Source organism: Oncorhynchus gorbuscha, linkage group LG10, assembly GCF_021184085.1.
Source record: "Oncorhynchus gorbuscha isolate QuinsamMale2020 ecotype Even-year linkage group LG10, OgorEven_v1.0, whole genome shotgun sequence".
NCBI lineage: Eukaryota > Metazoa > Chordata > Actinopteri > Salmoniformes > Salmonidae > Oncorhynchus > Oncorhynchus gorbuscha.
In genome coordinates, this window is record NC_060182.1 from 8,496,866 (window position 1) to 8,524,518 (window position 27,653).

General features: G+C 43.3%; 1 protein-coding gene across 4 annotated transcripts in view; it reads left to right on the top strand.

Annotated features, from left to right (window-relative positions):
- Positions 1 to 27,653, top strand: part of LOC124045500 (myelin transcription factor 1-like) — a 167,327-nt gene that overhangs the window by 90,222 nt on the left and 49,452 nt on the right. For 2 of the 4 annotated variants that reach the window (XM_046364831.1, XM_046364832.1), the window contains exons 3-7: positions 14,374 to 14,474; positions 19,721 to 19,778; positions 21,799 to 21,829; positions 25,673 to 25,735; positions 27,367 to 27,653. The exon at positions 27,367 to 27,653 is cut by the window's right edge and continues 60 nt beyond it. In XM_046364831.1, coding sequence (XP_046220787.1) covers positions 14,374 to 14,474; positions 19,721 to 19,778; positions 21,799 to 21,829; positions 25,673 to 25,735; positions 27,367 to 27,653 — 540 coding nt within the window. Of the gene's footprint in view, positions 1 to 7,218; positions 7,529 to 7,780; positions 7,894 to 14,373; positions 14,475 to 19,720; positions 19,779 to 21,798; positions 21,830 to 25,672; positions 25,736 to 27,366 lie in introns of those variants that run through there. The other 2 variants (XM_046364833.1, XM_046364835.1) reach the window with 2 other exon arrangements.

Sequence of the window (27,653 nt, forward strand, 5' to 3'; positions counted from 1 at the left end):
GTAGTGCTGGTGGAGGTGGTGGTAGAGGTGGAGGTGGTAGTGGTAGTGGTGGTGGAGTGGTAGTGGTGGTAGAGGTGGTGAAGTTGGTAGTGGTGGTGGAGGTTGTAGTAGTGGTGGAGGTGGAGGTAGTGGTGGCGGTAGTTGTTGTGGAGGTTGTAGTGGTGGTGGAAGTGGAGGTAGTGGTGGTGGTAGTGGTGGAGGTGGTAGTGATGGTGGAGGTTAAGTTGGTGGTTGTGGTAGTGGTAGTAGTGGTAGTGATGGTGGAGGTTGAGGTTGAGGTGGTGTTGTTGTTGTTGTTGTTGTTGTTGTTGTTGTTGTTGTTGTTGTTGTTGTTGTTGTGGTTGTTGTTGATGTTGTGGTTATTATTGTTATGGTAGTTGTTGTTGTTGTGGTAGTTGTTATTGTTGTGGAATTTGTTTGGTAGTTGTTGTTTTGGTAGTTGATGTTGATGTTGTGGTTGTTGTTGTGGTAGTTGTTGTTGATGTTGTAGTAGTTGTTGTGGTAGTCGTTGTTGATGTTGTTGTTGTGGTAGTTGTTGTTGATGTTGATGTTGTGGTTGTTGTTGTGGTAGTTGTTGTTGATGTTGTTGTTGTGGTAGTTGTTGTTGATGTTGATGTTGTGGTTGTTGTTGCCGTAGTAGTTGTTGTTGTGGTAGTTGTTGTTGTTGTTGATGTTGTGGTTGTTGTTGCCGTAGTAGTTGTTGTTGTGGTAGTTGTTGTTGTTGTTGATGTTGTGGTAGTTGTTGTGGTAGCTGTTGTTGATATTGTGGTTGTTTTTGTTGTGGTAGTTGTTGTGGTAGCTGTTGTTGTTGTGGTAGTTGTTGTTGATGTTGTTGTTGTGGTAGATGGTGTTGTGGTAGTTGCTGTTGATGTTGTGGTTGTTGTTGTCATAGTTGTTGTTGTGGTAGTTGTTGTTCTTGTTGTGGTAGATGGTGTTGTGGTAGTTGCTGTTGATGTTGTGGTTGTTGTTGTTGTTGTTGTTGTTGTGGTAGTTGTTGTTCTTGTTGTGGTAGATGGTGTTGTGGTAGTTGTTGTTGTTGTGGTAGTTGTTGTTGTTTTTGAAGTTGTGGTAGTTGTTGCTGTGGTGTTCATTGTTGTGGTTGTTCTTGTTGTTGTGGTAGTTTTTGTTGATGTTGTGATTGTTGTTGTGGTAGTTGTTGTTGTTGAAGTTGTGGTGGTTGTTGTGGTTGTTATTGTGGTAGTTGTTGTTGATTTTGTGGTTGTTGTTGTGGTAGTTGTTGTGGTAGTTGTTGTGGTTGTTGTTGTGGTAGTTGTTGTGGTAGTTGTTGTTGTTAGTATTGTGGTTGTTGTTGTGGTAGTTGTTGTGGTAGTTGTTGTGGTTGTTGTTGTGGTAGTTGTTGTGGTAGTTGTTGTTGTTAGTATTGTGGTTGTTGTTGTGGTAGTTGTTGTGGTAGTTGTTGTTGTTGTTTTGGTAGTTGTTGTGTTGTTGTTGTGGTAGTTGTTGTTGATGTTGTGGTTGTTGTTGTGGTAGTTGTTGTTGTTGGTGTTGTGGTTGTTGTTGCGGTAGTTACTATTGTTGATGTTGTGGTTGTTGTTGTTGTTGTGGTAGTTGTTGTTGATGTTGTGGTTGTTGTTGTCATAGTTGTTGTTGTGGTAGTTGTTGTTTATGTTGTGGTTGTTGTTGTTGTTGTAGTTTTTATTGTTGTTGTAGTTGTTGTTTATGTTGTGGTTGTTGTTGTTGTTGTGGTAGTTGTTGTTTATGTTGTGGTTGTTGTTGTTGTTGTAGTTTTTATTGTTGTGGTAGTTGTTGTTGATGTTGTGGTTGTTGTTGTTGTTGTAGTTTTTATTGTTGTGGTAGTTGTTGTTGATGTTGTGGTTGTTGTTGTCATAGTTGTTGTTGTGGTAGTTGTAATTTGATGGGCTATTTAGACAAATAAAACCAGATGCTTGTTACCATGTTGTTTATACTTGAGATCTGAGTATATGTGAGTTAGGTTATATATACAGTATATACAGGATCTTGTTCAAAAAGACAAGTTCAAGATTTACATTTAAAAAAGTTTTTGACAACTAAAGTTTCCATAAAAGAATGCAGAGTATTTGAGTCCCAGAAGTAGTGGTCTGTCCAGACCAGGCGTGCGTATCAAGTGTCCTTTGTGTTAAGAGTTCTTAAGCCGTTGAGCATTTGTGTTGAAAGCTGAGAGTGACCGGCTGTGATTGGCTAAGGGAGTTTGCAGCAGTCAAATATAATTCTTTTCACATCCCCATCTGATTGGTTTGGCATGGGCTAACTGCAATAGCCCCATTCCCCTTCCCTATCCCTGTATAAGTTGAACAAAGTTGACTACAACTTTTTTTCCAGAGAAGTTAACATCTCAGTAATTGACAGTGGCGTGAGGGACAGGAGGGGACCGCAAACATGAAGCTGTGTCGCACTTTTCTAGGTTAGTATAGTAACCTAATATTATTTTTCATATTGACAGGTACCGTATTTGGGTTGAACAGGTGTTTTAAAAATGAGTTGTTTGTGTGATGCAGGCTACAAATAATGCTGTTTGTGATTTTCGAGGTTCCAATGTAAGAGTGGGCGACACTGTAGCACACAACTCAAATAAATAGTATTGATAATGCGTTTAGCCTACTGAACTGTTCGGTATGTGTTTGTGTCCTGAAGCTACTAACTGCCATTTTGGGGTCATGTTGTTATTTTGTTGCATTTTAATTTTAATTTCTTTGTTTTTTGCCAAGACATATAGGGACAAGATAGTGACAATAATTTAATTTAAAAAATCTAAATGATACTGCCCACAAAGTCTAGAAGACTGGTAATTACTTTTTGATTAAACTCAAACCGTTGCTTTTAATTATTCCGAAAATGTAGTTGATTTACTCAGAGATAAATGTTTGCCCTCTGCTACTTTAAAACGACAGGTCATGAAACCAAAACATACACAATTTCACAGATTATTATATTTGATTTATAAATAGCCTACATATTCCTTAAAACATGCGACGAACCTTCGAATAACCGAAATCTAAACCCCCCTAACCCCAGAAGACTTTCCCCAGACAAAGGCCAGTCTAATCCTCCGGGGACGTGTGACTCAGTAACCTACCGTGGGGACAATGCCATCCCAGGCTTCAGGCATATTAAAACTTTCTCTTGTTGTCTGTCAGATTGTTCCATCTGTCGAGGGACTTCTCCACCTCCTCCCTTCAGCTGCCACCATATGCAATATGTTTACTGACCATGGGCCCGTCACAATATAGCCACCGGACTAATTGTAGTCTGGAGCGACGAGACCATTGACGAGCTTGCAATCGGTTTTTAGAAGAAAAAAAAGTTTACCAGCTGGTAACCGAAGAACTGCTCGGGGGTCATTGAGTTGGGAAAAACAATGGAGTTGTTTCTCGAAACTTTTGGGGCAGTTTTTTATAAAACCGTGGGCACACAAAGTAAAAGTTTGGATTAGGGTATCAGTATGAATAATGCAAACATAAGCTATCAGAATAGGGCTATTTTGAAGGAATACATTTACTTAGGCTAGTCGAATCAGTCACGTTTATTGGTACGTTATGATAGGAAATGTATATGAAGCCACATTTAGGCTATACACTGATGGGCCTAATATTGTGCACATCAATAGACTAAAGTAGTTTAGCCGTTGTTGCAAGATGTAGCCCCATAGATATGTTGTCAAGCCTGTCCTATGCTGGAAAGACAATTCAATTCGGTGAGTTTTACAGAAGAAACCTATTGAGCACGCACTGCTGTCCAAGGTCCTGAAACTATAGAGGGCGAACGGGAAAACGATCTATCTGGGGTCCTGAAGTCATACAGGACAAGTTCAAACTCACTGTAGCCTTTTTGCTGTGTGTGTGTGTGTGTGTGTGTGTGTGTGTGTGTGTGTGTGTGTGTGTGTGTGTGTGTGTGTGTGTGTGTGTGTGTGTGTGTGTGTGTGTGTGTGTGTGTGTGTGTGTGTGTGTGTGTGTGTGTGTGTGTGTGTGTGTGTGTGTGTGTGTGTGTGTGTGTGTGTGTGTGTGTGTTTTCAGCAATGTGATTCTTAAAATCCTCTCAAAGGGTAGATTGTGTCACACACATACACTTCAGCAGTGTGCCTTCACCTGGCTTCTCATGAGCTTTCTCAGGAGTGTATTTCTCGGATCACGGGTGGCGAAGCGGATTTTTGTTTCTGTCTTTTGTTTACTCGATTGTTGAGGCTGTTGTGTTGACTAGCGCCTTGCTCTGAGCCGCACAACTGAAATCATAGTGATGCGGCGTGCGCTACGCCAGTGATTGATTTCAGCTCCAATGCATAACAATGGGATTGCAAAAAAAAAAACTGCCTGCTGCAAAGAGATAAGAATTTAATAGAATTTCTGAAAGCTGAAGGTTGGCTTTTTGAATATTCCCTTACGTGCCCGTTGTGGAGAGACGAGATAAAAGAAGACATTTGTGGGGACTATTCTCAAATGGCTTGTAATGTATGGTTGTCATTTTCACTAATGGTTCCAAACAGCAAACGAAAAACCACGGTGTATGCAACATTTGGGACTGATTCCAAGTTGTAAAATGCTATAATATTTACAGGTCTCTATTTGCAGAATGTTATCCATGGCAAGTGGCCCACACAGAAATAGGCCCATTATTGAATCACTGCCACAATAATGCTGCAATCACCATTAATACGGTACTGCATGTGGCAAAGTGTCACTCAAGATATACATTTTATGTGATAGAAATTGACATTTTATCATCATGTGTTAGAATTATTTGAATTTCAATCATGTTTTTTACAACACTATTTTGTTCCGTTAAAGTTTCTAACTATAGCCTATTGCCTTAACTATAGCCTATTGCCTTAACTATAGCCTATTGCCTTAACTATAGCCTATTGCCTTAACTATAGCCTATTGTCTTAACTATAGCCTATTGTCTTAACTATAGCCTATTGTCTTAACTATAGCCTATTGTCTTAACTATAGCCTATTGCCTTAACTATAACCTATTGTCTTAACTATAGCCTATTGTCTTAACTATAGCCTATTGTCTTAACTATAGCCTATTGTCTTAACTATAGCCTATTGTCTTAACTATAGCCTATTGCCTTAACTATAGCCTATTGTCTTAACTATAGCCTATTGTCTTAACTATAGCCTATTGTCTTAACTATAGCCTATTGTCTTAACTATAGCCTATTGTCTTAACTATAGCCTATTGTCTTAACTATTATTGCCTTAACTATAGCCTATTGCCTTAACTATAGCCTATTGCCTTAACTATAGCCTATTGCCTTAACTATAGCCTATTGTCTTAACTATAGCCTATTGTCTTAACTATAGCCTATTGTCTTAACTATAGCCTATTGCCTTAACTATAGCCTATTGCCTTAACTATAGCCTATTGTCTTAACTATAGCCTATTGCCTTAACTATAGCCTATTGTCTTAACTATAGCCTATTGTCTTAACTATAGCCTATTGTCTTAACTATAGCCTATTGCCTTAACTATAGCCTATTGCCTTAACTATAGCCTATTGTCTTAACTATAGCCTATTGCCTTAACTATAGCCTATTGCCTTAACTATAGCCTATTGTCTTAACTATAGCCTATTGCCTTAACTATAGCCTATTGTCTTAACTATAGCCTATTGCCTTAACTATAGCCTATTGTCTTAACTATAGCCTATTGTCTTAACTATAGCCTATTGTCTTAACTATAGCCTATTGCCTTAACTATAGCCTATTGTCTTAACTATAGCCTATTGCCTTAACTATAGCCTATTGCCTTAACTATAGCCTATTGCCTTAACTATAGCCTATTGTCTTAACTATAGCCTATTGCCTTAACTATAGCCTATTGCCTTAACTATAGCCTATTGCCTTAACTATAGCCTATTGTCTTAACTATAGCCTATTGTCTTAACTATAGCCTATTGTCTTAACTATAGCCTATTGCCTTAACTATAGCCTATTGCCTTAACTATAGCCTATTGCCTTAACTATAGCCTATTGCCTTAACTATAGCCTATTGTCTTAACTATAGCCTATTGTCTTAACTATAGCCTATTGCCTTAACTATAGCCTATTGCCTTAACTATAGCCTATTGCCTTAACTATAGCCTATTGCCTTAACTATAGCCTATTGTCTTAACTATAGCCTATTGCCTTAACTATAGCCTATTGTCTTAACTATAGCCTATTGCCTTAACTATAGCCTATTGCCTTAACTATAGCCTATTGCCTTAACTATAGCCTATTGTCTTAACTATAGCCTATTGCCTTAACTATAGCCTATTGCCTTAACTATAGCCTATTGCCTTAACTATAGCCTATTGCCTTAACTATAGCCTATTGCCTTAACTATAGCCTATTGCCTTAACTATAGCCTATTGCCTTAACTATAGCCTATTGCTATTTTCCACGGAGACTTACTTATAATATAATATAATAATAATAATATATGCCATTTAGCAGACGCTTTTATCCAAAGCGACTTACAGTCATGTGTGCATACACAAATGATCAGATACAAGCGCCTGTCATCCAAATGATCAGATTCTGTCATCCCAAGCAACACATACTATGGGCATATATAAATTCCCGGCCCCAGAAATGTCCATTGTGTGAGTTATTGCACAGCACCACCTCCAATGAGTAGTGTGTGGGGGGAGTAGATGACAACTGTAAAGTATGCATGCTTTTATGGAGTATCAAAGATATATCTCTAGGCGGAAAATTAGCTCATTCTGGTATTAGTTGTTCCATTGTTAAGCCAGTATATCCTCCTTGATAGAAAGAGTATCGGATTATATAGATTTGTAAGAATTGTTCATTACTATGCTATTTAAATCGAATATACTGTATATATATATATATATGTGTGTTTCTTAAATAAAAGCTTATAAATGCTAATCAAAATGTTTTCTTCGACTAAATAATAGTGGTGTGTGCGCGCGCGTGTGTGCGTGTGTGTGTGTGTGTGTGTGTGTGTGTGTGTGTGTGTGTGTGTGTGTGTGTGTGTGTGTGTGTGTGTGTGTGTGTGTGTGTGTGTGTGTGTGTGTGTGTGTGTGTGTGTGTGTTGAGAGAGGGAGAGAGAGAGAGCGTAGGCTATACATGCCCAGTGAATTATAGTGGGGCTACCTAAAGCCCTGCCCATCTGATGCGCTCGGTTTTACTACAGCTTCCGTGATGTCATGGCAAAGGGCGGAAAGGGGTGGGATGGCGGGAGTGGGGGGGGACAATGGCTCATGTGGGAAAGGTAAGTCAATATTACGATTTCTCGCTGACAAAGGCAAATGAAGCCATGTTTTTGCTTACAAACAAGTAACATTTAACGCCTTGATCTGGAGCTCGGCGCTGTCGCCCTAGTCAGGAGGCCGTCTTGCGCTCGCGTTTTCTCTGATCGACATCTGGATATTATAGGCTACCGGACTAGAATATGTTTTATTTTTTTTAGCTGTGACTGAGGACATCGTCCACCAAACTACTTGACAACGAACTGAACTCACCCCAAAACACGAGGAAGACGTATAGGGAAAATCCTAAGGGAATATTTAGGGATTCAGGTAATAACAAATTATTATTGTTCACTTTGCGTAGTCGACAAGAAAATAAAAATAATTAACAACTGAAAATGTATAAAAACCAATGTATACATGGTTTTGTACAACTTTAATGTTACACTATTTGTATCGCCGTTCGTTTCAGCATCCTTGGTATCCTGCATTTGGAGTTGGTACCCAAGGAGGATGGAGTGAATGTGGCGGTGACTTGATAGTGCTTTATTTGTCATATTTCACAGTTTGTAGTTTATGTTTCTGGGTTTATAGGATATACCTGCCCTTTGCAATCAAGGTTGACTTTTTTAGGATCAGGATATGGCCTTTGTGTAACAGTGTATTACCTTCTTTCCTGCCATGATATTTCCTCGGTAAGACACTTATGCTTCCACAATCTGACGTGTATAGGCTATTTGTTGCCATTACTGTATTTGGGAGAATAAGCCTTTATTAAAACAGAAACGGATATCTATTTAGCATACAAAAATAATAGCGAGTAGTCCAAATGAATCAACTATGGCGCTCTCTATAATCTCGCTGATATTTTCGCACTTTTAGCTGTGACTCTGCTTGTGTGCGTATAGTTAGTCATTGTGTTTCCTGCAAACCAACTCTAAAAAAAAACCGTAAATCTGCATTGATCTCGAAACACCGCTGTTTGTGGTGAATGTGCATCGCACTCCTTCAATTTCTATCCTTTGCTTTGCCATCACTTTGTATTTGAAATAGATTCGAGATTCATCAATCGCTATTACGCAGTTGACCACGTCAATGTTTTTATCACTATTTTGCCTATTTTATTCTGTCTGACTATCCAGTGAATTATTTAGCCAAACTCGCTTTACTGGGAGTTTGTTAGTTCCATATGGCTGTGTGTAATTAAGGTCGAACAATCTGCGTTGCACAGGAGTCCCAGCCAAGCGTATGGACGGAGGAGGAAAGAGGCGGGGTGGCCATTTGATGTGCAGCAGAAAACAGAGATGCTCCCTTCAGATGTCAGGCGTCCTTGGTCAGATGCGCAGATAAAACTCCGTATAATGTTATTTTTGATTTTAAAGTCTGGTAACACTCAACGTGCCCGTTCCAAAATCTATTATCACCCGGGTTTCTGTCTGCTATGTTTACTTTCGCTTTTCGTACTGATCTGGTTTGAGTCAGTGTATGGCATGTTGTTTGGAATTAAGCTGCTCTCTGCTTTGATGGCCATGCGGACTGTCAAAGCACCTGCGCCTAAGATGGAGGATGAGAATGAAATTCAAGGCCATTATGAAAACATGTCCTCTGGTCGAAAGTTTGAACTGCTGTGGCCTACAGTAAAAATGCTGGTCTCTCCCGAGAACGACCGCATGCTTTACAACCTGACTGCTACTACTACTACTACTACTATCTATTATCAGTATCGCTACTTTTCTATGAGGGGGGGGGGGTTGCTTTGCTGCCACAAAGCAACTATACTTCTAGTCCTATAGTGAACATTATAACTCAGTCGAATAAAATATTATATTTGAGTTACTCTGCTAACGCAGTGGCAGATTGATGTGGGCACCAATGTCTAAGTTTATTATAACGAAATTGCAAATGGTAGTAGATCACTTTATATATATATATATATATACAGACAGAGATAATCTACAGTGTGTATCTTTTCTCTATAATAGCCAAATAGCCTAGTTTATTTTAGGCTACTTTTACACAATTTATAGTAAGCCTAAATACATGCGTGACAAATATATTTTTTGAAGATAATAATTTAAGAGTATCCTGTGTTTTTAATTGCTTTATATAGTATTATATTTCATAGACCTCGTATAAACTAGTAAAGCTTTGATTGTTTGATTTATTAATATTAATATTTGTTATTATAAAACGGTATATTTGGATCTAAGTTTGGATCCTGGATGCTGATTGAACTCTTGTCATGAGTTGAAATGCTCCCATCGCCCGTGGTGCTGGCAGCAGGTGCCACGGGATCAATGAAGAGGGGAGTGATATAAACACGGCGAGAGGAGCAGCTGGGCCAAATTGCGCCCTCGTCATTCAAAGCATATCAGAAATCTGAGCGATAGAGCCAAGGGTCAGGGTCGTCCAAGCAGTCAGTATAGAGAGAAGTGCCATTTATAACAACAACCTTGGAATTATGATTGTTAAGCAGTAGGAGTATTCCGGTATGGTCATTTTAGAAATACAATCTACTCTAAAAGACCCCAGACTCTTTTTGTATGCGATACCGACATGATATTAAGCAAGTGTGCCCTCAGAAATGATAACTCTGAATGTGGCATGATTAGGAACATACTTTAATTCTTTAGTAATGAAGTCTTATTAACAACAATCTTTTCAGAATTTATCAAGAGGCTTTTAACACCGTCAACAACGGCTTTCAGGCGCAGAGCTGTTCTCGTTGAGCCCATATCATAACTGTAAAAAAAAAAGAAAGCGGTAAAAGTTTCAGAATATCGAATGAGTATGGCTCGATCTCTCCTGTTGTTTATGGTTTCCTTATGGCTCCTCCCAAACCTGATTTCCATGGAGCTGTGATGTCCTTCAGACTGCTTCCTCTGTGGGAGACCCAGTGTCCTTGTCAGAGGCACTTTGTCTCATTCTGACAAGCATTATTTTATTAGTTTCGTTTACTGTAAGGTCTGTTTGCTTTTGACCTTCTGGAACGGTTTATTCTTGACAATTTCTATCGAATATTAATAGTTTAATGTACATTTTTTAAAATCCATATTACATTTAGTAAGATTAAATTACTTTATATATGAATACTTTTCATGAACGGATTATTATTATTGTTGTTGGTGTTAGTAATATATAATATAATATATGCCATTTAGCAGACGCTTTTATCCAAAGCGACTTACAGTGTGCATACATTCTACGTATGGGTGGTCCCGGGGATCGAACCCACTACCCTGGCGTTACAAGCGCCATGCTCTACCAACTGAGCTACAGAAGGACAATATGTGCGTGCAGCTAGTATGCTTTTATGTTTGTACAGAACTTATCATTTCTCCACTTTTGTTAAGAGCCTTGTCTAGGTCGCCAGTAATCATACAAAGTTATCTTTAAATCCTGCTTAACTCTACCAGGGGTGTACAGCTGGCCCATTTTGGATTATTGTAACAGCATACTCTGGTATTTAATCTAACTATGGATTTAGTATCTGTCTTTGCTCCAATCTCCCCCCAAATGTTATTACCCCATATTTTTTTTCTGCTAAATGTTATTTGTCTGAGTTTGTCTCTAGCTAGATAGTTTGTCACTATCCTGGAAAAATATATATATCTTTGCGATTTGAAAAGGCCATGTCCCCCCAGTTGAAGATTGTATTTTCATTCCTTCAGTCATTGTACATTTTCATTCACTTGCCTTTCTCTACAGTCTCTGAAATGAACGTCCCCTGACAACCAAGTCATTGTCAACTTTTCATCTCTCTCACTACTAAATGACTTGATGGCAGTAATTGAATTCACAGTGAACATCACCTGATCTCCTGCTTTTCTACTCCTTAGTTATTATTGACTACAGGATTAGATATGACGAGGGAGAAAGTTATAGATGCAGAAATATCATACCCCAAAGACATTCTAATCTCTCACAATTACAATATCAGGGAGGTTAGCATTGTGCGTCTGTAACTTTCTCACTCATCACTATTCACAATTTATTCAGGATTATCCGTAATCACGGTAGCATCCACATTAATGTAGAAGTGTTGAATCCTATTCGTATATACAATAAAAGGGACTCCATAATGACACAATACATTATTTACCATTCATTCTATTGGACACAAAATAATTTGAAATGACAGCCAAATCAAACAGCAAGTTTGTAGAGTCACAAGCTTGAAGTAATCATTGTGTGCTAGGAATATGGGAACAAATACAACACTTTTGACTACTTTAATACACATATAAGTGAATTTGTCCCAATACTTTTAGTCCTCTAAAATGGAGGGGAATATGTACAAAAATTGCTGTAATTTCTAAACGATTTCATCCAATATGGATGAATATACCCTCAAATTAAAGCTGTCAGTCTGCAACTTTAACCTCCTAGTCATTGTATCATTTCAAACCTGAAATGCTGGAGTACAGAGCCAAAACAACAACAACAATTGTCACTGTCCCCATACTTTTGGAGCTCTCTGTATCTTTCCCCATGCCAATAAAGCCCTTTGATTTGAACTGAGATGGAGATGAACAGTGTTATTGTTGTCATCACTTTTGTAAGGAGGAAGGAAAGTTGATAAAGAAGCATTTTGTTGGGGTGCGTTGGGTTGTGCTGTGTTGTGTTGGGATGCGTTGGGTTGTGCTGTGCTGTGTTGGGTTGTGCTGTGCTGTGTTGGGGTGCGTTGGGTTGTGCTGTGCTGTGTTGGGGTGCGTTGGTTTGTGCTGTGCTGTGTTGGGGTGCGTTGGGTTGGGTTGTGCTGGGGTGAGTTGGGTTGTGCTGTGTTGGAGTGCGTTGGGTTGTGCTGTGCTGTGTTGAGGTGCGTTGGGTTGTGCTGTGTTGTGCTGGGGTGTGTTGGGTTGTGCTGGGGTGTGTTGGGTTATGCTGTGTTGTGCTGGGGTGTGTTGGGTTGTGCTGGGTTGTGCTGTGCTGTGTTGGGGTGCGTTGGGTTGTGCTGTGTTGTGCTGGGGGGTTTGGTGGGGGGGGAAGAGGGAGGAGGGAGGTGGGTTAAGGAAGAGGGGTGAGCTCGGGACGGCTCTGACATGGAAACAGCCTTTTGTTTTCTCACTGTCTGTCTGCCAGCTCTGAGACGAGGACTGGGTTGTGACTATAGGTGCTGTCTGTCTGCTATCTCTGAGATGTGGACTGGGCTGTGACTGTAGGATAGGTGCTGTCTGTCTGCTATCTCTGAGACATGGAGTGGGCTGTGACTGATACTCCTATATGTTTATATAACAGCTCATGTTATGTCACTGCATTCATTACTTAACTAGACAGACGGTAAGAGGTTCAGGAAAGAGAAGATAGGAGGAAGTTGAAAAGTTGAGAAGATGGAAAGAGGTGGAGAGAAAATACAAATGGATACAGGTGACAAAAAGAGTCTGAGTGTGTTTTAGTTGTGGAACAGTTCGTTTGACTTGGGCTGTGCCATGCCAGGCTGTGCCATGCCAGGCTGTGCCATGCCAGGCTGTGCCACTCCCTCTCTGTAGGAGCTCTGGTTGCAGGTCTCAGTCCCCATGCCCGGGTAGAGACAGATGGGACTTCAGGACAGACACTCACTGCTCAGGAAATTCACCAGATTGGGAGAGAGGAGACAGGGCAGGAGGGTGTAAGGAGCAGGGTGGTTGGGTGCTAAGAGCAGGGTGGTTTGATGCTAAGAGCAGGGTGATTGGGTGCTAGGAGCAGGGTGATTGGGTGCTAGGAGCAGGGTGGTTTGATGCTAAGAGCAGGGTGGTTTGATGCTAGGAGCAGGGTGGTTTGGTACTAAGAGCAGTGTGGTTTGGTGCTGAGAGCCGTGTGGTTTGGTGCTAAGAGCAGGGTGGTTTGGTGCTAAGAGCAGGGTGGTTGGGTGCTAGTTTATTTACCCTCTGGACACATTGAAGACACTAAGAGCAGGGTGGTTGGGTGCTAGTTTATTTACCCTCTGGACACATTGAAGACACTAAGAGCAGGGTGGTTGGGTGCTAGTGTATTTACCCTCTGGCCACATTGAAGACACTAAGAGCAGGGTGGTTGGGTGCTAGGAGCAGGGTGGTTGGGTGCTAGTTTATTTACCCTCTGGACACATTGAAGACACTAAGAGCAGGGTGGTTGGGTGCTGAGAGCAGGGTGGTTGGGTGCTGAGAGCAGGGTGGTTGGGTGCTAAGAGCAGGGTGGTTGGGTGCTTAGAGCAGGGTGGTTGGGTGCTAAGAGCAGGGTGGTTGGGTGCTAAGAGCAGGGTGGTTGGGTGCTAGTGTATTTACCCTCTGGCCACATTGAAGACATTAAGTCTTGTACAGATTTGCATTATCGTACATGTTTGCAGGTCAGAGTTTCATTAGTGAGCTGTGACAGTTTGATATTTATTTCTCAAATCATTTTTTTCCTTCACATTCTGTGAAGGTCTATGCTCTCATCATTTAAGACACTTCAGAACCACATGTCTGTGGACAGTTCCACAGTGGATCAATCATTTCAATCATAGCTCCAAAAACTGCAAGGATAGAAACCGTTTTTTAAATAATAGTTTAGCTTGTTTCTATTCCGTAATGTGTGATGAATGGAATAGCTATTACCTTGATGAAAAAAAATAGAAAAAAGCTCTTGATTTATGGATGATTCATTATTTACTGACCTCCTCCCCCCACCTTGCTCATATGCACCCAACTACTGAAAAGCTCAATACAAATGTGATTGATTCGAATAGCAGACTGACAGAGACTCCAGCTGGGGCACTTTGGGGGCATACTGACGTGTGTGTGTGCTCTGTTTCTTTAGTGCCTGGAGTATGTTTGAGTGCCCCACCCCGTCCCAAACTACCCTACCCCACCCCCTCTCTATCACCCTCCCCCTTCACCTCTCCATCACCCTCCCCACCCACTCTCCATCACCCTCCCCTTCACCTCTCCATCAGCCTCCATCACCATCCCCCACCTCCTCTCCCCCCCTCCTCCTTCTCCTCTTTATCACCTTCCCCTCCCCCTTCTCCTATCCATCACCCTCTACCTCCCCCACCCACTCTCCATCACCCTCCTCTCCATCACCCTCCTCCTCCTCCTCCTCATCACCCTCTTTACCCTATTCCTCCTCCCACCCCTCCTCCTCCTCCTCCGTTTCTCTGCTTGTGCTGTTATTTAAAATGACTCTTTCTTATTTTCTCCTATATTGCCCCCCCCCCTCTCTTTTGGCTTGTTCAGAAAATGAGTTTCGGGGTGAGCTCCTGAATCAGCGGTGGACGCGAGGCGAGAGGATCAGCCGCTGCCAGCCCGCACAGAGACTGCAGAGCGGACCAATCAAAGTGAGTTACAGAGCACAGCACTTTATTTCTGATTTCTGAGCACTTCAACACCGCCCAGCACAAGGAAAAGGGAAGGTGGGGGGTGGAGCGGGAGGTGGAGGAGGGTGAGGGGGTGGAGGATGGGGAGGGAGGAGGGGGGGTGGAGGAGGGAGGAGGAGGTAGGGTGGAGGAGGTTCAAGGGGGAGTGAAGGGGGGTGGAGGATGGGGGGTGGAGGAGGAGGGGGAGTTGCTCGACAAGCGTGCTGGACAGTGCACTTCAGGCAAACAAATCAAACAGCACATCAAATCCTCTCTCCTGCCTGCCCAGCCCTGCCCAGCCCTGCCCAGCCTATAGCACAGCTCAGCACAGTTCAGCTCAGCTCAGCAAAGCTCAGCATTTTACTTCCACAGAGTTCACTTTAGAGCATTTTGTTTTTGACATCAGACAGAACATCTCAAGAGGATGTCCTTGAGCTGCTTTGATTTTTCACCGATATTCCCCCTCATCAGCATAAAATAGAACATCTTTCCCTCTTTATTTCTTTCTTTCTCTCTTTCTTTCCCTCTTTATTTCTTTCTTTCTCTGTTTCTTTCTTTCTTTCTTTCTTTCTCTGTTTCTTTCTCTGTTTCTTTCCCTCTTTCCCTCTTTCTTTCTTTCTTTCTTCCTTTCCCTCTTTATTTCTTTCTTTCTTTCTTTCTTTCTTTCTTTCTTTCTTTATTTCTTTCTTTCTCTGTTTCTTTCTTTCTTTCTTTCTTTCTTTCTTTCTTTCTCTGTTTCTTTCTCTGTTTCTTTCCCTCTTTCTTTCCTCTTTCTTTCTTTCTTTCTTTCTTTCTTTCTTTCTTTCTTTCTTTCTTTCTTTATTTATTTCTTTCTTTCTTTCTTTCCCTCTTTATTTCTTTCTTTCTCTGTTTCTTTCTTTCTTTCTTTCTTTCTTTCTCTGTTTCTTTCCTCTTTTCTTTTTCTTTCTTTCTTTCTTTCTTTCTTTCTTTCTTTCTTTCTTTCTTTCTTTCTTTCTTTCATTCTTTCCCTCTTTCTCTCTCGCTCTCTCTCCCACGATTATGACTGCTCCTCTCTGTGTGGATATTTGTTTTACTTTGTATTTTAACCTGAATTTATACACATATTACAGTTTTTCTTGATTGCTAAGACACTTTTAATGAAACTGGATCTCCATCATAACCGTATTCTTCTTTGTTAAGCTGTAAGTCATTTTTCATTGCTTTCACATACAATGCAAATGCTAAGCACATTTTTGCTAAACAGTAAACACATCTCTCTATAAAAGTTTAGTAAATCATGACAAATAACATGAAAACATTTGGTCACAGATGATAGAAAATAACTCCCATGAATGTGAACCTCTTCTGCACGAGTGCAAAACATATCAGTCAGCAATCAGTCCTTATTCATGCATAAAAGAGGTCAACTCTGAGTTGCTGTTTGCAAGAGTGGACCGAGTAAGAGGTCAAGGAGAGGAGAGGTAGAGGGACCCATAGAGGAAGAGAGTTCAGCTCTCAGTACAAATGGAAAAAGGTTCAAGCTTTTTGTTTCTGGATATTCTTGAGTGATATTCTTTCTGAATTGGTCATCTTTGGTAAAATCATTTTTGGGACACAATAATACAGGCCATGCTGTTATGTTTACTTGCCTTTTATGGTGCATACTATACTTATAGTATCAACAAATGGCCCAGACATGCAGAGGGTTAACCATGTTAGGGTATATTGATCGTTGTAGTTAGTATTTATTGGGCCATTGTGTAACGAGTGATTGAAATAACTTTCGATTAGATAACAAGTTGTATGTTTTGTCGGAGGTCATTGATTTGGTGTAATTTATTTCATGTTTTGAGAGTCTTAATTAATGCATTAAAAAAATCTAATGTTTCATTTTGGCCAATGTGTTTCAGTGTGGGGCTGGAGAGGAATTGTTTATGAAAAACGGAATTCTGTTTGGACAAAGGTGCACAAGTAATAAAGACGAAATGTAACAAAGTGGAAGGATGGAGGGAGGAATGAAGGAAAAGGAGAGGAAGAGGAGGGGGGTGTTGTCCTCTGGGTCTAGTTAAAGCTGTTTAGCTACCCTCTGAAGGTCAGGGTTCATCAGAAAGGGTGTTTTTTATTGATTTGGTTTGATTTCTTGAAGTGGAGTAGCAGTTACCAGCTATGCTTTAAATCGAAACAGTGAATCATTTCAAACAGATTTCCTCGTTCTGGATTGGAATCGGTGCTGAAAAGACTTCGCTCAGAGTAAGAGGTGAGGAATGGAGAGCGATGATGTCTGATAAAACACCAACTCATGGGTGTGTAACACAGTTGGTTTTAGTAGTACCTCCTCCTCCACGGTGTGAATGATTCAAATGAGCCCGGCTGGTGCTCAACACGTAGTAGTGACTGCTTGGTCCAGGAACCCGGGCCTCTCTAATTGGCAGTTGCTGTCCGCAGGTAATTTTGGAGATGTCAGTCTTCCTTGCTGGTTGCCTAGTGAACGCGGCTCTCCTGGTTCCCTCTCCGCTTGTAAACGTGAAAATGAATAAAAGACTGATTTATGTGCACCAGGGGAAGAGGGGTGACCTTCTCTGTGAAGTCATTGCCCCCAGCCAGCAATTTACATATAGCTGTCAGAATGCAGAGCAGAGATGGCCTTCCTGGCTGTACGGCACACAAAGAGGGACATAATTGATAATGTAACACAGTCTGTAGGGATGCAAAGCGCTCCTTCATGAGCTACTCTGGTAAAACCCACACCTTCTCCTCTCTCGCTGCAGGGAGAAAAGAGCATCTGGGCACCATATACATTTCTCATTCAAAGAATGTAATTAAAAAAACAACACAGGCAAAGGATAGGTTTGAACATACATTAAAAAAAAGAAGCCCTTTGAAAATATGGTGAATCGCCAGCCTCATTTCGCTCTGGATTCATTCAGTGACTTTGTGTTCATATAAAATTAATGAGGTGGAATAAAATAAAATAAAAAACTGAACTCAGATGTGCTTACCTATTTAAATGTGTGTAGCTATGGTTACTGCAAACATGAAAGCAATAGGGGCTCCTTTCAATCCCATTTGATTCATGTGATGACTATCGACGTGGGAAGAAGCAGAGGCAGAATACGAGACAGGAGAAACCGAAGTGTGTACAGGCTCATCATTGATAAGTCACAGCCAACACAGTGAATCTCTTTAGGGCTGCCTCATTTGTTTTCTCCCCCCCCCCACCCCCCACCCCCCACCCCACCCCCCCGGGTCACATGGGTCATGAAGAGTAAGGAGAGGCTAGGCTAATACACAGTCCCCATTTTCTGTCCAGTGAAAGAGACAAAACAAACTGTGTTCATTAGCTTCTCGTGGCTTTTTGATCCCCTGTAAAACTTTCTACTTATGCCACACACAGGCCCGTGAGTTGAGCACAGAGAGTAAACTACACCCTTTAGTTTGGGGCACAAAGCCGGCTTGTTGCACGGGTGCACATTAGCAGTGCCTGATCAAAAGCCCAGGGGCCAGGGGAGGTGGGAGGGCTGGGGCCGGGCCCCGGGCTCCACACTGCACCTGTACCTCCGGATAAGCACGAGACGCAGAACACAGGGCTCCCCCCCAAAAAAACACAACACACTTCTTATGCCCCCTCTCTCCTCTCCCTTTTCAAAAGTAGCTCTATTAGCAGGAAGTGCCTTTGCCAATCACAGAAAAAGAACGAGAAAAAAGAGACAGAGATGTTTGAATTCACTGTGGCCCTGCCAACTTCACCACTGACTGAGACAAAGCAGCTAATGCTGAAGCGAGGGGGAGGGGAGGGGAGAGGACAGGGGATAGCATGGGGAGGGGTAGAGGACAGGGGAGAGCGCAGGGGGGACAGGCCATAAAAGACCCAGAGTTCAGTAATCAAAGCTAATGTTCCCATTGTGTCTAAAAAAAAGCATCTGATAGCTTTAGAGTGTGCCTGCCTGGCTGCTGAGTGGGGAATCGGGAACGGTGGTACTGCGAGGTGTGGCTGGGGGTCAGTAGTGAAGGGGGGAGGGGGGGCCTTCACACCTGCTCTTTTGTGCCTTAAAAGCAAGGCCTGAGTCGGGTGAACCCGGAGCGCTGGGTCCCTAAAAGAGCAATTACAGTGATTCTGAGCAGTTGTTTTTGTTGTTGTTAATATTACTACTATATTTTGGGGCTCCCAAGTTGTGCAGCGTGTTTAAGCCACTGCATCTCAGTGCAAGAGGCGTCACTACAGTCCCTGGTTTGAATCCGGGCTGTATCACATAGGGCGGCGCACAATTGGCCCAGCGTCGTCTGGGTTTGGCCGTTTATTGTAAATAAGAATTTGTTCTTAACTGACTTACCTAGTTAAATAAAGGTGAAATAAAATACTATGGTCAGGCAGCACAGTTATGATTACCATTCCCTTTGCTTACAAGCCATGCCCTCATGTATGTAGGCATTGCATATTACTTATTTTGATATTCCAATCCACTCAGGCGCTGGAAATAACAGTGGTAGAGAGGCGGGGAGTGTCCTGGGTGGCGAAGCGGACAGGTTTGTGGTTGCAGAGGGCTGATTCTGGAGGAGAATTTCAAAACAAACACCTGTTTCTTTTCTCTCCCTGCATTTGTTATTTGTCTTTCACATTTTCACTTTTCACTATAATGTTCTGGTGATTCATGTACTGTCACTTCTTTCTTTCTCTCTCTCTCTCTTTCTCTCTCTGTGTGTGAGGACTGAGTAAGAGGGCATTAGTACAGTAGAAATGTTCTTCCTGGTGCACAAGGTTTATTTTAACCTCCAGCAACTCTTCTGTCTCAGGTTAACCAGCAATGGGAAAAGAGATGGAGAGAGGGAGTGGGGAGAGGGAGAGAGAGGGAGTGGGGGAGAGAGGGAGGGGGAGAGAGAGGGAGTGGGGAGAGAGAGTGAGGGGGAGATAGAGGGAGGGGGAGAGAGAGAGAGCGAGGGGGAAGTGCATTTTCCAGAAGAAAAAATATATAATCTATTTGTATGCCTGCCTGTGCAGTTTTGTTTGTCTATATAAGTGTATTTGTGTTTAATTGTGAATGCATGGGGCTTCATCTTGCGTCCATAACTAGCGCATTGTGGTTGCACTGTATCATAAAAGGTTGTCTGCATTATATTTACATTATATTTGTATACATGTAAGTAGACATGTATATGAACTGTAGCTCGTGAGTGGGTGTTAGTCTGTAACGGTTGTTATTCTTCTGTCATTTCCCTCTCCCATTAAAAGCAATGTCCTGACTCTCTGTGACCTCTTTCCTTTGTGACAGATGAGTGTGGAGAGTGATGACACGCGAAGCACACGTACACGCTCCAAGGGAATCAGAGGTGAGTTCAGCTCTCATGCCACAAGGAGGAGTTTGTCCTCTTTTCTCTTATTTTACAGCCAAGGCAGATTTCCCTAAAAGGTGCTAGTCCACAGCTTTCCTCTCTAAAAATATGTCTTGTCCAGTAGTGCTGGTCCGCTAGCCATTGTTACCTGGCAGGTCTCAGCTCGTGCTGAGTGGACTGATCCGAGAGAGAGAGAGAGAGAGAGAGAGAGAGAGAGAGAGAGAGAGAGAGAGAGAGAGAGAGAGAGAGAGAGAGAGAGAGAGAGAGAGAGAGAGAGAGAGAGAGAGAGGAAGAGAGAGAGAGACAGAGAGAGAGCACGGTTCACGTTCAGAACGCAGTCAGGGGTCCATCTCCTTCATAGATAGATACCCGCCGTACTGAATGATGAAACAGACAGAAACTGACTGCAGAGAAATACATAGGCCTGACTATGGGGAGAGAGGGATGCTGACTGAGTGCTCTTTAGGTATCCTCTTACTCTGGGCCTTCTGACACCAGATTAATGCATCTGTAATAGGAGCTGTGACTGTGTTCTGCAGAGTTTTTCTATCCAATAGCGACAATGAGACCTACAATCTGCTCTATTGCTGACACCCCTATTGGTTCCTCCTTGAGTAATAAACTGATAGTGGTGTTGACTGAGGACTATGATTCATTGTTTCAATTCAATACATTCACCTGAAAGAATTGCAGTATTTTTAACGGATATCTGACATTTATTTTTTAATTTCACAATTATGATAACTAAACTGCTACAATTAATCATGCTCCATTTTCTGAACCCCTCATATACAGTAATTGGTTCTGATCAGCCAAGAAATTTGTCTTATTTAGATATTATTGGATGTGTGTGTGTGAACCTGTTTGTTGTAGGAGTATGTAGATATTTCTTTCTTCTCCTGATAATGCAGTCATGTATATTTCTGTGAAGGGTCCTCCTGATAATGCAGTCATGTATATTTCTGTGAAGTGGTACCTTGATAATGCAGTCATGTATATTTCTGTGAAGTGGTATCTTGATAATGCAGTCATGTATATTTCTGTGAAGGGTCCTCCTGATAATGCAGTCATGTATATATCTGTGAAATTGCCTCTTGATCATGCAGTCATGTATATTTCTGTGAAGAGGCCTCTTGATAATGCAGTCATGTATATTTCTGTGAAGGGTCCTCCTGATAATGCAGTCATGTATATATCTGTGAAATTGCCTCTTGATAATGCAGTCATGTATATTTCTGTGAAGAGGCCTCTTGATAAAGCAGTCATGTATATTTCTGTGAAGAGGCCTCTTGATAATGCAGTCATGTATATTTCTGTGAAGAGGCCTCTTGATAATGCAGTCGTGTATATTTCTGTGAAGGGTCCTCTTGATAATGCAGTCATGTATATTTCTGTGAAGGGTCCTCCTGATAATGCAGTCATGTATATTTCTGTGAAGGGTCCTCCTGATAATGCAGTCGTGTATATTTCTGTGAAGGGTCCTCCTGATAATGCAGTCATGTATATTTCTGTGAAGGGTCCTCCTGATAATGCAGTCGTGTATATTTCTGTGAAGGGTCCTCTTGATAATGCAGTCGTGTATATTTCTGTGAAGGGTCCTCCTGATAATGCAGTCGTGTCTATTTCTGTGAAGGGTCCTCTTGATAATGCAGTCATGTATATTTCTGTGAAGGGTCCTCCTGATAATGCAGTCATGTATATTTCTGTGAAGGGTCCTCCTGATAATGCAGTCGTGTATATTTCTGTGAAGGGTCCTCTTGATAATGCAGTCGTGTATATTTCTGTGAAGGGTCCTCCTGATAATGCAGTCGTGTCTATTTCTGTGAAGGGTCCTCTTGATAATGCAGTCATGTATATTTCTGTGAAGTCCTCTTGATAATGCAGTCATGTATATGTCTGTGAAGAGGCCTCCTGGGATTCGTATTGATTGTCGTTCCTTCTGCAGTGCAGCTTTCAGAAAGCTCTTTCACCTTTCTATTCACAATCATTTATTTCTCCTCTCTTATCGCACCTATAGTTCCTATAGAGCTTGTTGGACAAGAGCTGAGGTAAGAAACACAAGACTGTCTTCTTCTATGTTGCTTGTCTCTCTAGTTTGTATCTCTCTAACAGAAAACATTATACTGAAGCCTTGTTTGTTTTTTTGTTTGTCGTATTGCACATTTCTGACAAAAATAAAGGACATGTCAGTCATTCAGAGCAGTAATACAGAAGACTTGTCCCCAGGGATAAGAATGATCAGAATACCCATAATCACTCAGTGGATTTTTTTTTCTGTCAGATGATGCTATCAATATCGTCCATCATTTACTTCATGGTCCAAAGTTTAACCCCTCTAACATACTGAAGTGAAACAGAAACCCTTAGCCTTCATCTTCTCCCTCCACCTCCTCTTCCTCCCCCAATGAGCATGACCTGTATAGGGGCTAATGAACCTCATTAGTCATGACTACATCGTCTACACTCCCCAGATAGTTTTTCATTCTTTATCATTTGTCTCCCTTCACTTCTCAACTCCAAAAAAAACCATTGACGTGTTGGAGAGGCTTGCGTCTTCATTTCAAATGCAGCATTTTAATAAGTAAAAGTAATAATATGGATAATTGATGAAATAAATACGATTGCGGAGAGAAGTTAATGAGAATTGAAATTAGTCGTTCTAAAAGGGTCTTAACAATGTGAATGAAATGTCGCTGCGGCCCTGTAGCTGAGAGGAAATGACAAAACGCCTGGCGGGATCACTATCACATGAAATGGGAATGGTCAGCTTGATGGGTGCCACATTTGTCCTTGGTTAATACCACCTGCATGTCTTTGTGTGTGAGTGTGTGATATTGTGTGTTTGTATTATCTATGTGTGTGTGAGTGTATGTTATCTAAGCGTGAGAGTGCATGTATGTGTGTGTGTGCTATCTAGGTGTGAGTGTGTGTATATTTTATCTAGTTGTGAGTGTGTGTGTATTTTATCTAGGTGTGAGAGTGTGTATGTGTTTTCTAGGTGTGTGTGTGTGTTATCTAGGTGTGAGAGTTCATGTATGTGTGTGTTATCTAGGTGTGTGTGTGTGTGTGTGTGTGTGTGTGTGTGTGTGTGTGTGTGTGTGTGTGTGTGTGTGTGTGTGTGTGTGTGTGTGTGTGTGTGTGTGTGTGTGTGTGTGTGTGTGTGTGTGTGTGTGTGTGTGTGTGTGTGTGTGTGTGTGTGTGTGTGTCAGGGATGCTAACTGGTGAAGACCCAAAAAGGTGACCCTTTTATTTAGTTGCACTGAAACATGTAATAAATCCCTGCTAGGGGGGAGATACAGATTGGAACTAATTAAACAACACAGAATATGATCTACATGATCAGTCTGTGTGTGTTAAATAACAAGTGGTTCATGTGAACCCAACTCACAGCTAAAACATGTAAAGAAATACATCCAATGTTACTTTTTGCCTAGACTTTACTGCAAATGAAAGTCAAGTCTTGAGGAAAAACAATCCACTAATATTGCAGTGAGCCACGACAGCCTTTATCATAGAAAGCTTGTGACGACACACACTTAAATATTGCACTTGGGGGGAAAAAACATCATAAAGTAGAAATAGAATGAAACAAACAGGCATTCTATTTTTGCTCTATTATAGTGACCACTATATTAGACATCGATCAATTGCACAAGGCTACATGTGTGCAAAAATAACGTTCACTGAGTAAAACATGTGATAATCCCCCTTCACTCACTCACTCACTCACTCACTCACTCACTCACTCACTCACTCACTCACTCACTCACTCACTCACTCACTCACTCACTCTCACTCACTCACTCACTCACTCACTCACTCACTCACTCACTCACTCACTCACTCACTCTCTCACTCACTCACTCACTCACTCACTCACTCACTCACTCACTCACTCACTCACTCACTCACTCACTCACTCACTCACTCACACACACACACACACACACACACACACACACACACACACACACACACACACACACACACACACACACACACACACACACACACACACACACACACACGCAAGTGTTACTGTCAAAGTTGAACACAACAAAAGCAATATCTTTGGGCTACACTGCACATTATTACGTTGTACACTTTCTGCCTGTGGACATTTGTTGGCAGAGCATGAGACCCTTTGTTGGCATAATTGATCTCTTCCAGGCAGAGAGTAACTCCTGGCATTCCCCTTTTAATCCACGGTATTGAATAAGTGAGGAAGAGGGAAAGTGGTGTTCCTTTCACCTCTATAGTGGCATCCAGGTTAAACCAGCTCCAGCTACACTCGATCCCTGAATCCACTTGTTTAACAAGCAACGCCTCATTTTCACCTAATTCTCTCATTCTGAAAATGAACCACATACTGTAGAGGGAAAACATCAGTTCAGAGATAGTAGTTCGTTCGTTAGCTAGTTAACTAGTTAACATTTCACACAGATTGCCAAGGTCCAGTAAGCAACTAACGTTATAACTTGAGGAATGGCAAGGAGTCGTATACCAGTTAATACTATAGTGAATTGGTTAAGTTACTAACGTTAGCTCATCTGATGTTGTAACGTTAGCTAGCTAGCTGTCTGACTTTATTAGCCAGCTAATTTTCACACCAAAAACTCAATTATTTGATCAGTTAAGTTGGCTAATGTTGCTCAAAATTTCTCTGGCGAGCCAACAGAGAATTCAATCCAGCTAGCAAGATACTGTTAACAATTCTTGTTCCACCACACTTTCTCCCTCACCTCAAACTTTCCAAATACTAGTTGTTTTTCAGGCTACAACTCATGAAGTACTGCTTCATCACATTCTCAACCCCCGGTCTCCGTGGTCAGGCCTCTCACCGACCTCTCCGTTATCGTTCAGGGGACCGACCTCTCCGTTATCGTTCAGGGGACCGACCTCTCCGTTATCGTTCAGGGGACCGACCTCTCCGTTATCGTTCATCGGGACCGACCTCTCCGTTATCGTTCAGGGGACCGACCTCTCCGTTATCGTTCAGGGGACCGACCTCTCCGTTATCGTTCAGGGGACCGACCGCTCCGTTATCGTTCAGGGGACCGACCTCTCCGTTATCGTTCAGGGGACCGACCTCTCCGTTATCGTTCAGGGGACCGACCGCTCCGTTATCGTTCATCGGGACCGACCTCTCCATTATCGTTCATCGGGACCGACCTCTCCGTTATCGTTCAGGGGACCGACCTCTCCGTTATCGTTCATCGGGACCGACCTCTCCGTTATCGTTCAGGGGACGCCGTTGCTGTAACTGACAAACGGTCTTTCTTACTCTCCCGCGGTCTTTCCAGAGCACGCGCTGATGCTGTAACTAGCACATGGGTTGTCTCTTTTCTCTTCAGTCACGTGCTGCATTTTGTTGTTACGTGAACGATTGGCTGAGCCTTGGATACAGTCAGTATTGCTCCAAATGTGCAGTTCGCGTACAGCCAGTAGTGATCTACACGAATCACATAGGTTACCTATTTTGAAAACGCAGTTTCTAGTTTGCATCCCCGGTGTGTGTGTGTGTGTGTGTGTGTGTGTGTGTGTGTGTGTGTGTGTGTGTGTGTGTGTGTGTGTGTGTGTGTGTGTGTGTGTGTGTGTGTGTGTGTGTGTGTGTGTGTGTGTGTGTGTGTGTGTGTGTGTGTGTGTGTGAGGAAGTGTGTGTGTGTGTGTGTGTGTGTGTGTGTGTGTGTGTGTGTGTGTGTGTGTGTGTGTGTGTGTGTGTGTGTGTGTGTGTGTGTGTGTTGTGTGTGTGTTTGTTAATTTGTTTTTTGTTTGTTTATCGTTATTTTTATTCATTTTTTCACTACCTTTTAATTCTTTCACTTCAATTATTTTAAATTCTCCAAGGGACAAATGCGTAAAATCTGTAATGTATCTTTGACTCCATTCAGCTGCCCCACCCCTGGATGCAATGGCTCTGGCCACATCAGTGGGAGATATTCACGACACAGAAGGTAGGGCAGACAACCCCCACCTACTGTACCCCCTCAGCCCCCAGCCCTCAGCCCCCAGCCTCAGCCCTCAGCCATCAGCCCTCAGCCCCCAGCCCCCAGCCCTCAGCCCCCAGCCCTCAGCCCTCAGCCATCAGCCCTCAGCCCTCAGCCCCCAGCCTCAGCCCTCAGCCATCAGCCCCCAGCCTCAGTCCTCAGCCATCAGCCCTCAGCCCCCAGCCCCCAGCCCCCAGCCCTCAGCCCTCAGCCCTCAGCCATCAGCCATCAGCCCCCAGCCTCAGCCCTCAGCCATCAGCCCTCAGTCCCCAGCCCCCAGCCCTCAGCCCTCAGCCATCAGCCCTCAGCCCTCAGCCCTCAGCCCTCAGCCCTCAGCCCCCAGCCTCAGCCCTCAGCCATCAGCCCCCAGCCCTCAGCCCTCAGCCCTCAGCCCCCAGCCCTCAGCCCCCAGCCCTCAGCCCCCAGCCCCCAGCTCTCAGCCCCCAACCCCCAGCCCTCAGCCCCCAGCCCCCAGCCCTCAGCCATCAGCCCCCAGCCCTTAGCCCCCAGCCCCCCCCCAGCCCTCAGCCATCAGCCCCCAGCCCTTAGCCCCAGCCCTCAGCCCTTATCCCCCATCCCTCAGCCCCCATCCCCCAGCCCTCAGCCCCCATCCCCCAGCCCTCAGCCTTTATCCCCCAGCCCTCAGACCCCAGCACCCAGCCTCCATCCCTCAGCCCCCAGCCCTCAGCCCCCAGTCCTCAGCCCCCAGCCCTCAGCCCTCAGCCTCCAGTCCTTAGCCCCCAGCCCTCAGGCCCCAGCCCCACCCTTAGCCCTCAGCCCCCAGCCCTCAGCCTTTATCCTCCAGATCCCAGCTCTCCTGGGTCTCAGAACAGTCCTGATATGTCCCTGTTTGACACGATGTCTTACCCAGAGGGCCCCTGTAGACCCTGGGCCACTCACTGGGTTGTGACTACAGCTTATTGGAAAGAATCAGACAAATTGTCTTTATTTACATGTGTATTCATTCAAGAACCAATTTTCTGATGAACTGGGTTTACAGATTCCCTCCACTCGCTCTGTTTTCTAGGTGAGGGCTGTGGTTGTAATGTTTGAGTGAGCACAGCACCCTCCTCAGGGCATAGGACACTCTGCATTGCTCCATTATTCATCCCCATGTCATTTTTAACTCACATTTTTGTTATTGGAATGATTTGAATAATGTTTGTGTGGTTTCATTTTGTTTTGTTATGCATGAAGTTTATATTTTTGGTGCTCATTACTGGAGATGCACCCCTCAGGGTTCTCTCTATAACATTACACCTCTATCCCTTTCTCCATGTCCCCCCAACACCCCTCTCTCCCTCTCTATCCCTATCCCCCCAACACCCCTGTCCGCCCAACACGTCTCCCCTCTCTCCCCAACAACCCCCTCTTCCTCTCCCTCTCTCTCCCCAAACCCCCCCTCTTCCTCTCCCTCTCTCCCCAACACCCCTCTCTCCCTCTCTCCATCTCTCCCCAACACCCCTCTCTCTCTCTCCCTAACACCCCTCTCTCCCTCCCTCTCTCTCCTCAACACCCCTCTCTCTCCCTCTCCCTCACACCCTCTCTCCCCAACACTCCCTTCTCCCTCTCTCCTCAACACTTCTCTCCCCATGCAGTGTGCTGGGCTGCCCCTTGGCCAGGAAGCGACGTCTGGCAGACGCTGAGGCAGAGCAGGACCAGCCGTCCTCTAAAAGGAAGTCCCACCCTCTAAAGCTGGTCATGGACGAGGGCTTCAGCATGGACAGTGATGGGAGCAGCGAAGAGGCAGAGGAGGAGGCCAAAGAGGAGGAGAAAGAGGAGGACGAGAAGGAGGAGAAGACAGAAGACCTGACCCAGGAACAGCCACAGCACGAAGAAGAAACCGAGGAGGAGCAGGAGGAAAGGCAGGAGAAGGAGACAGAGG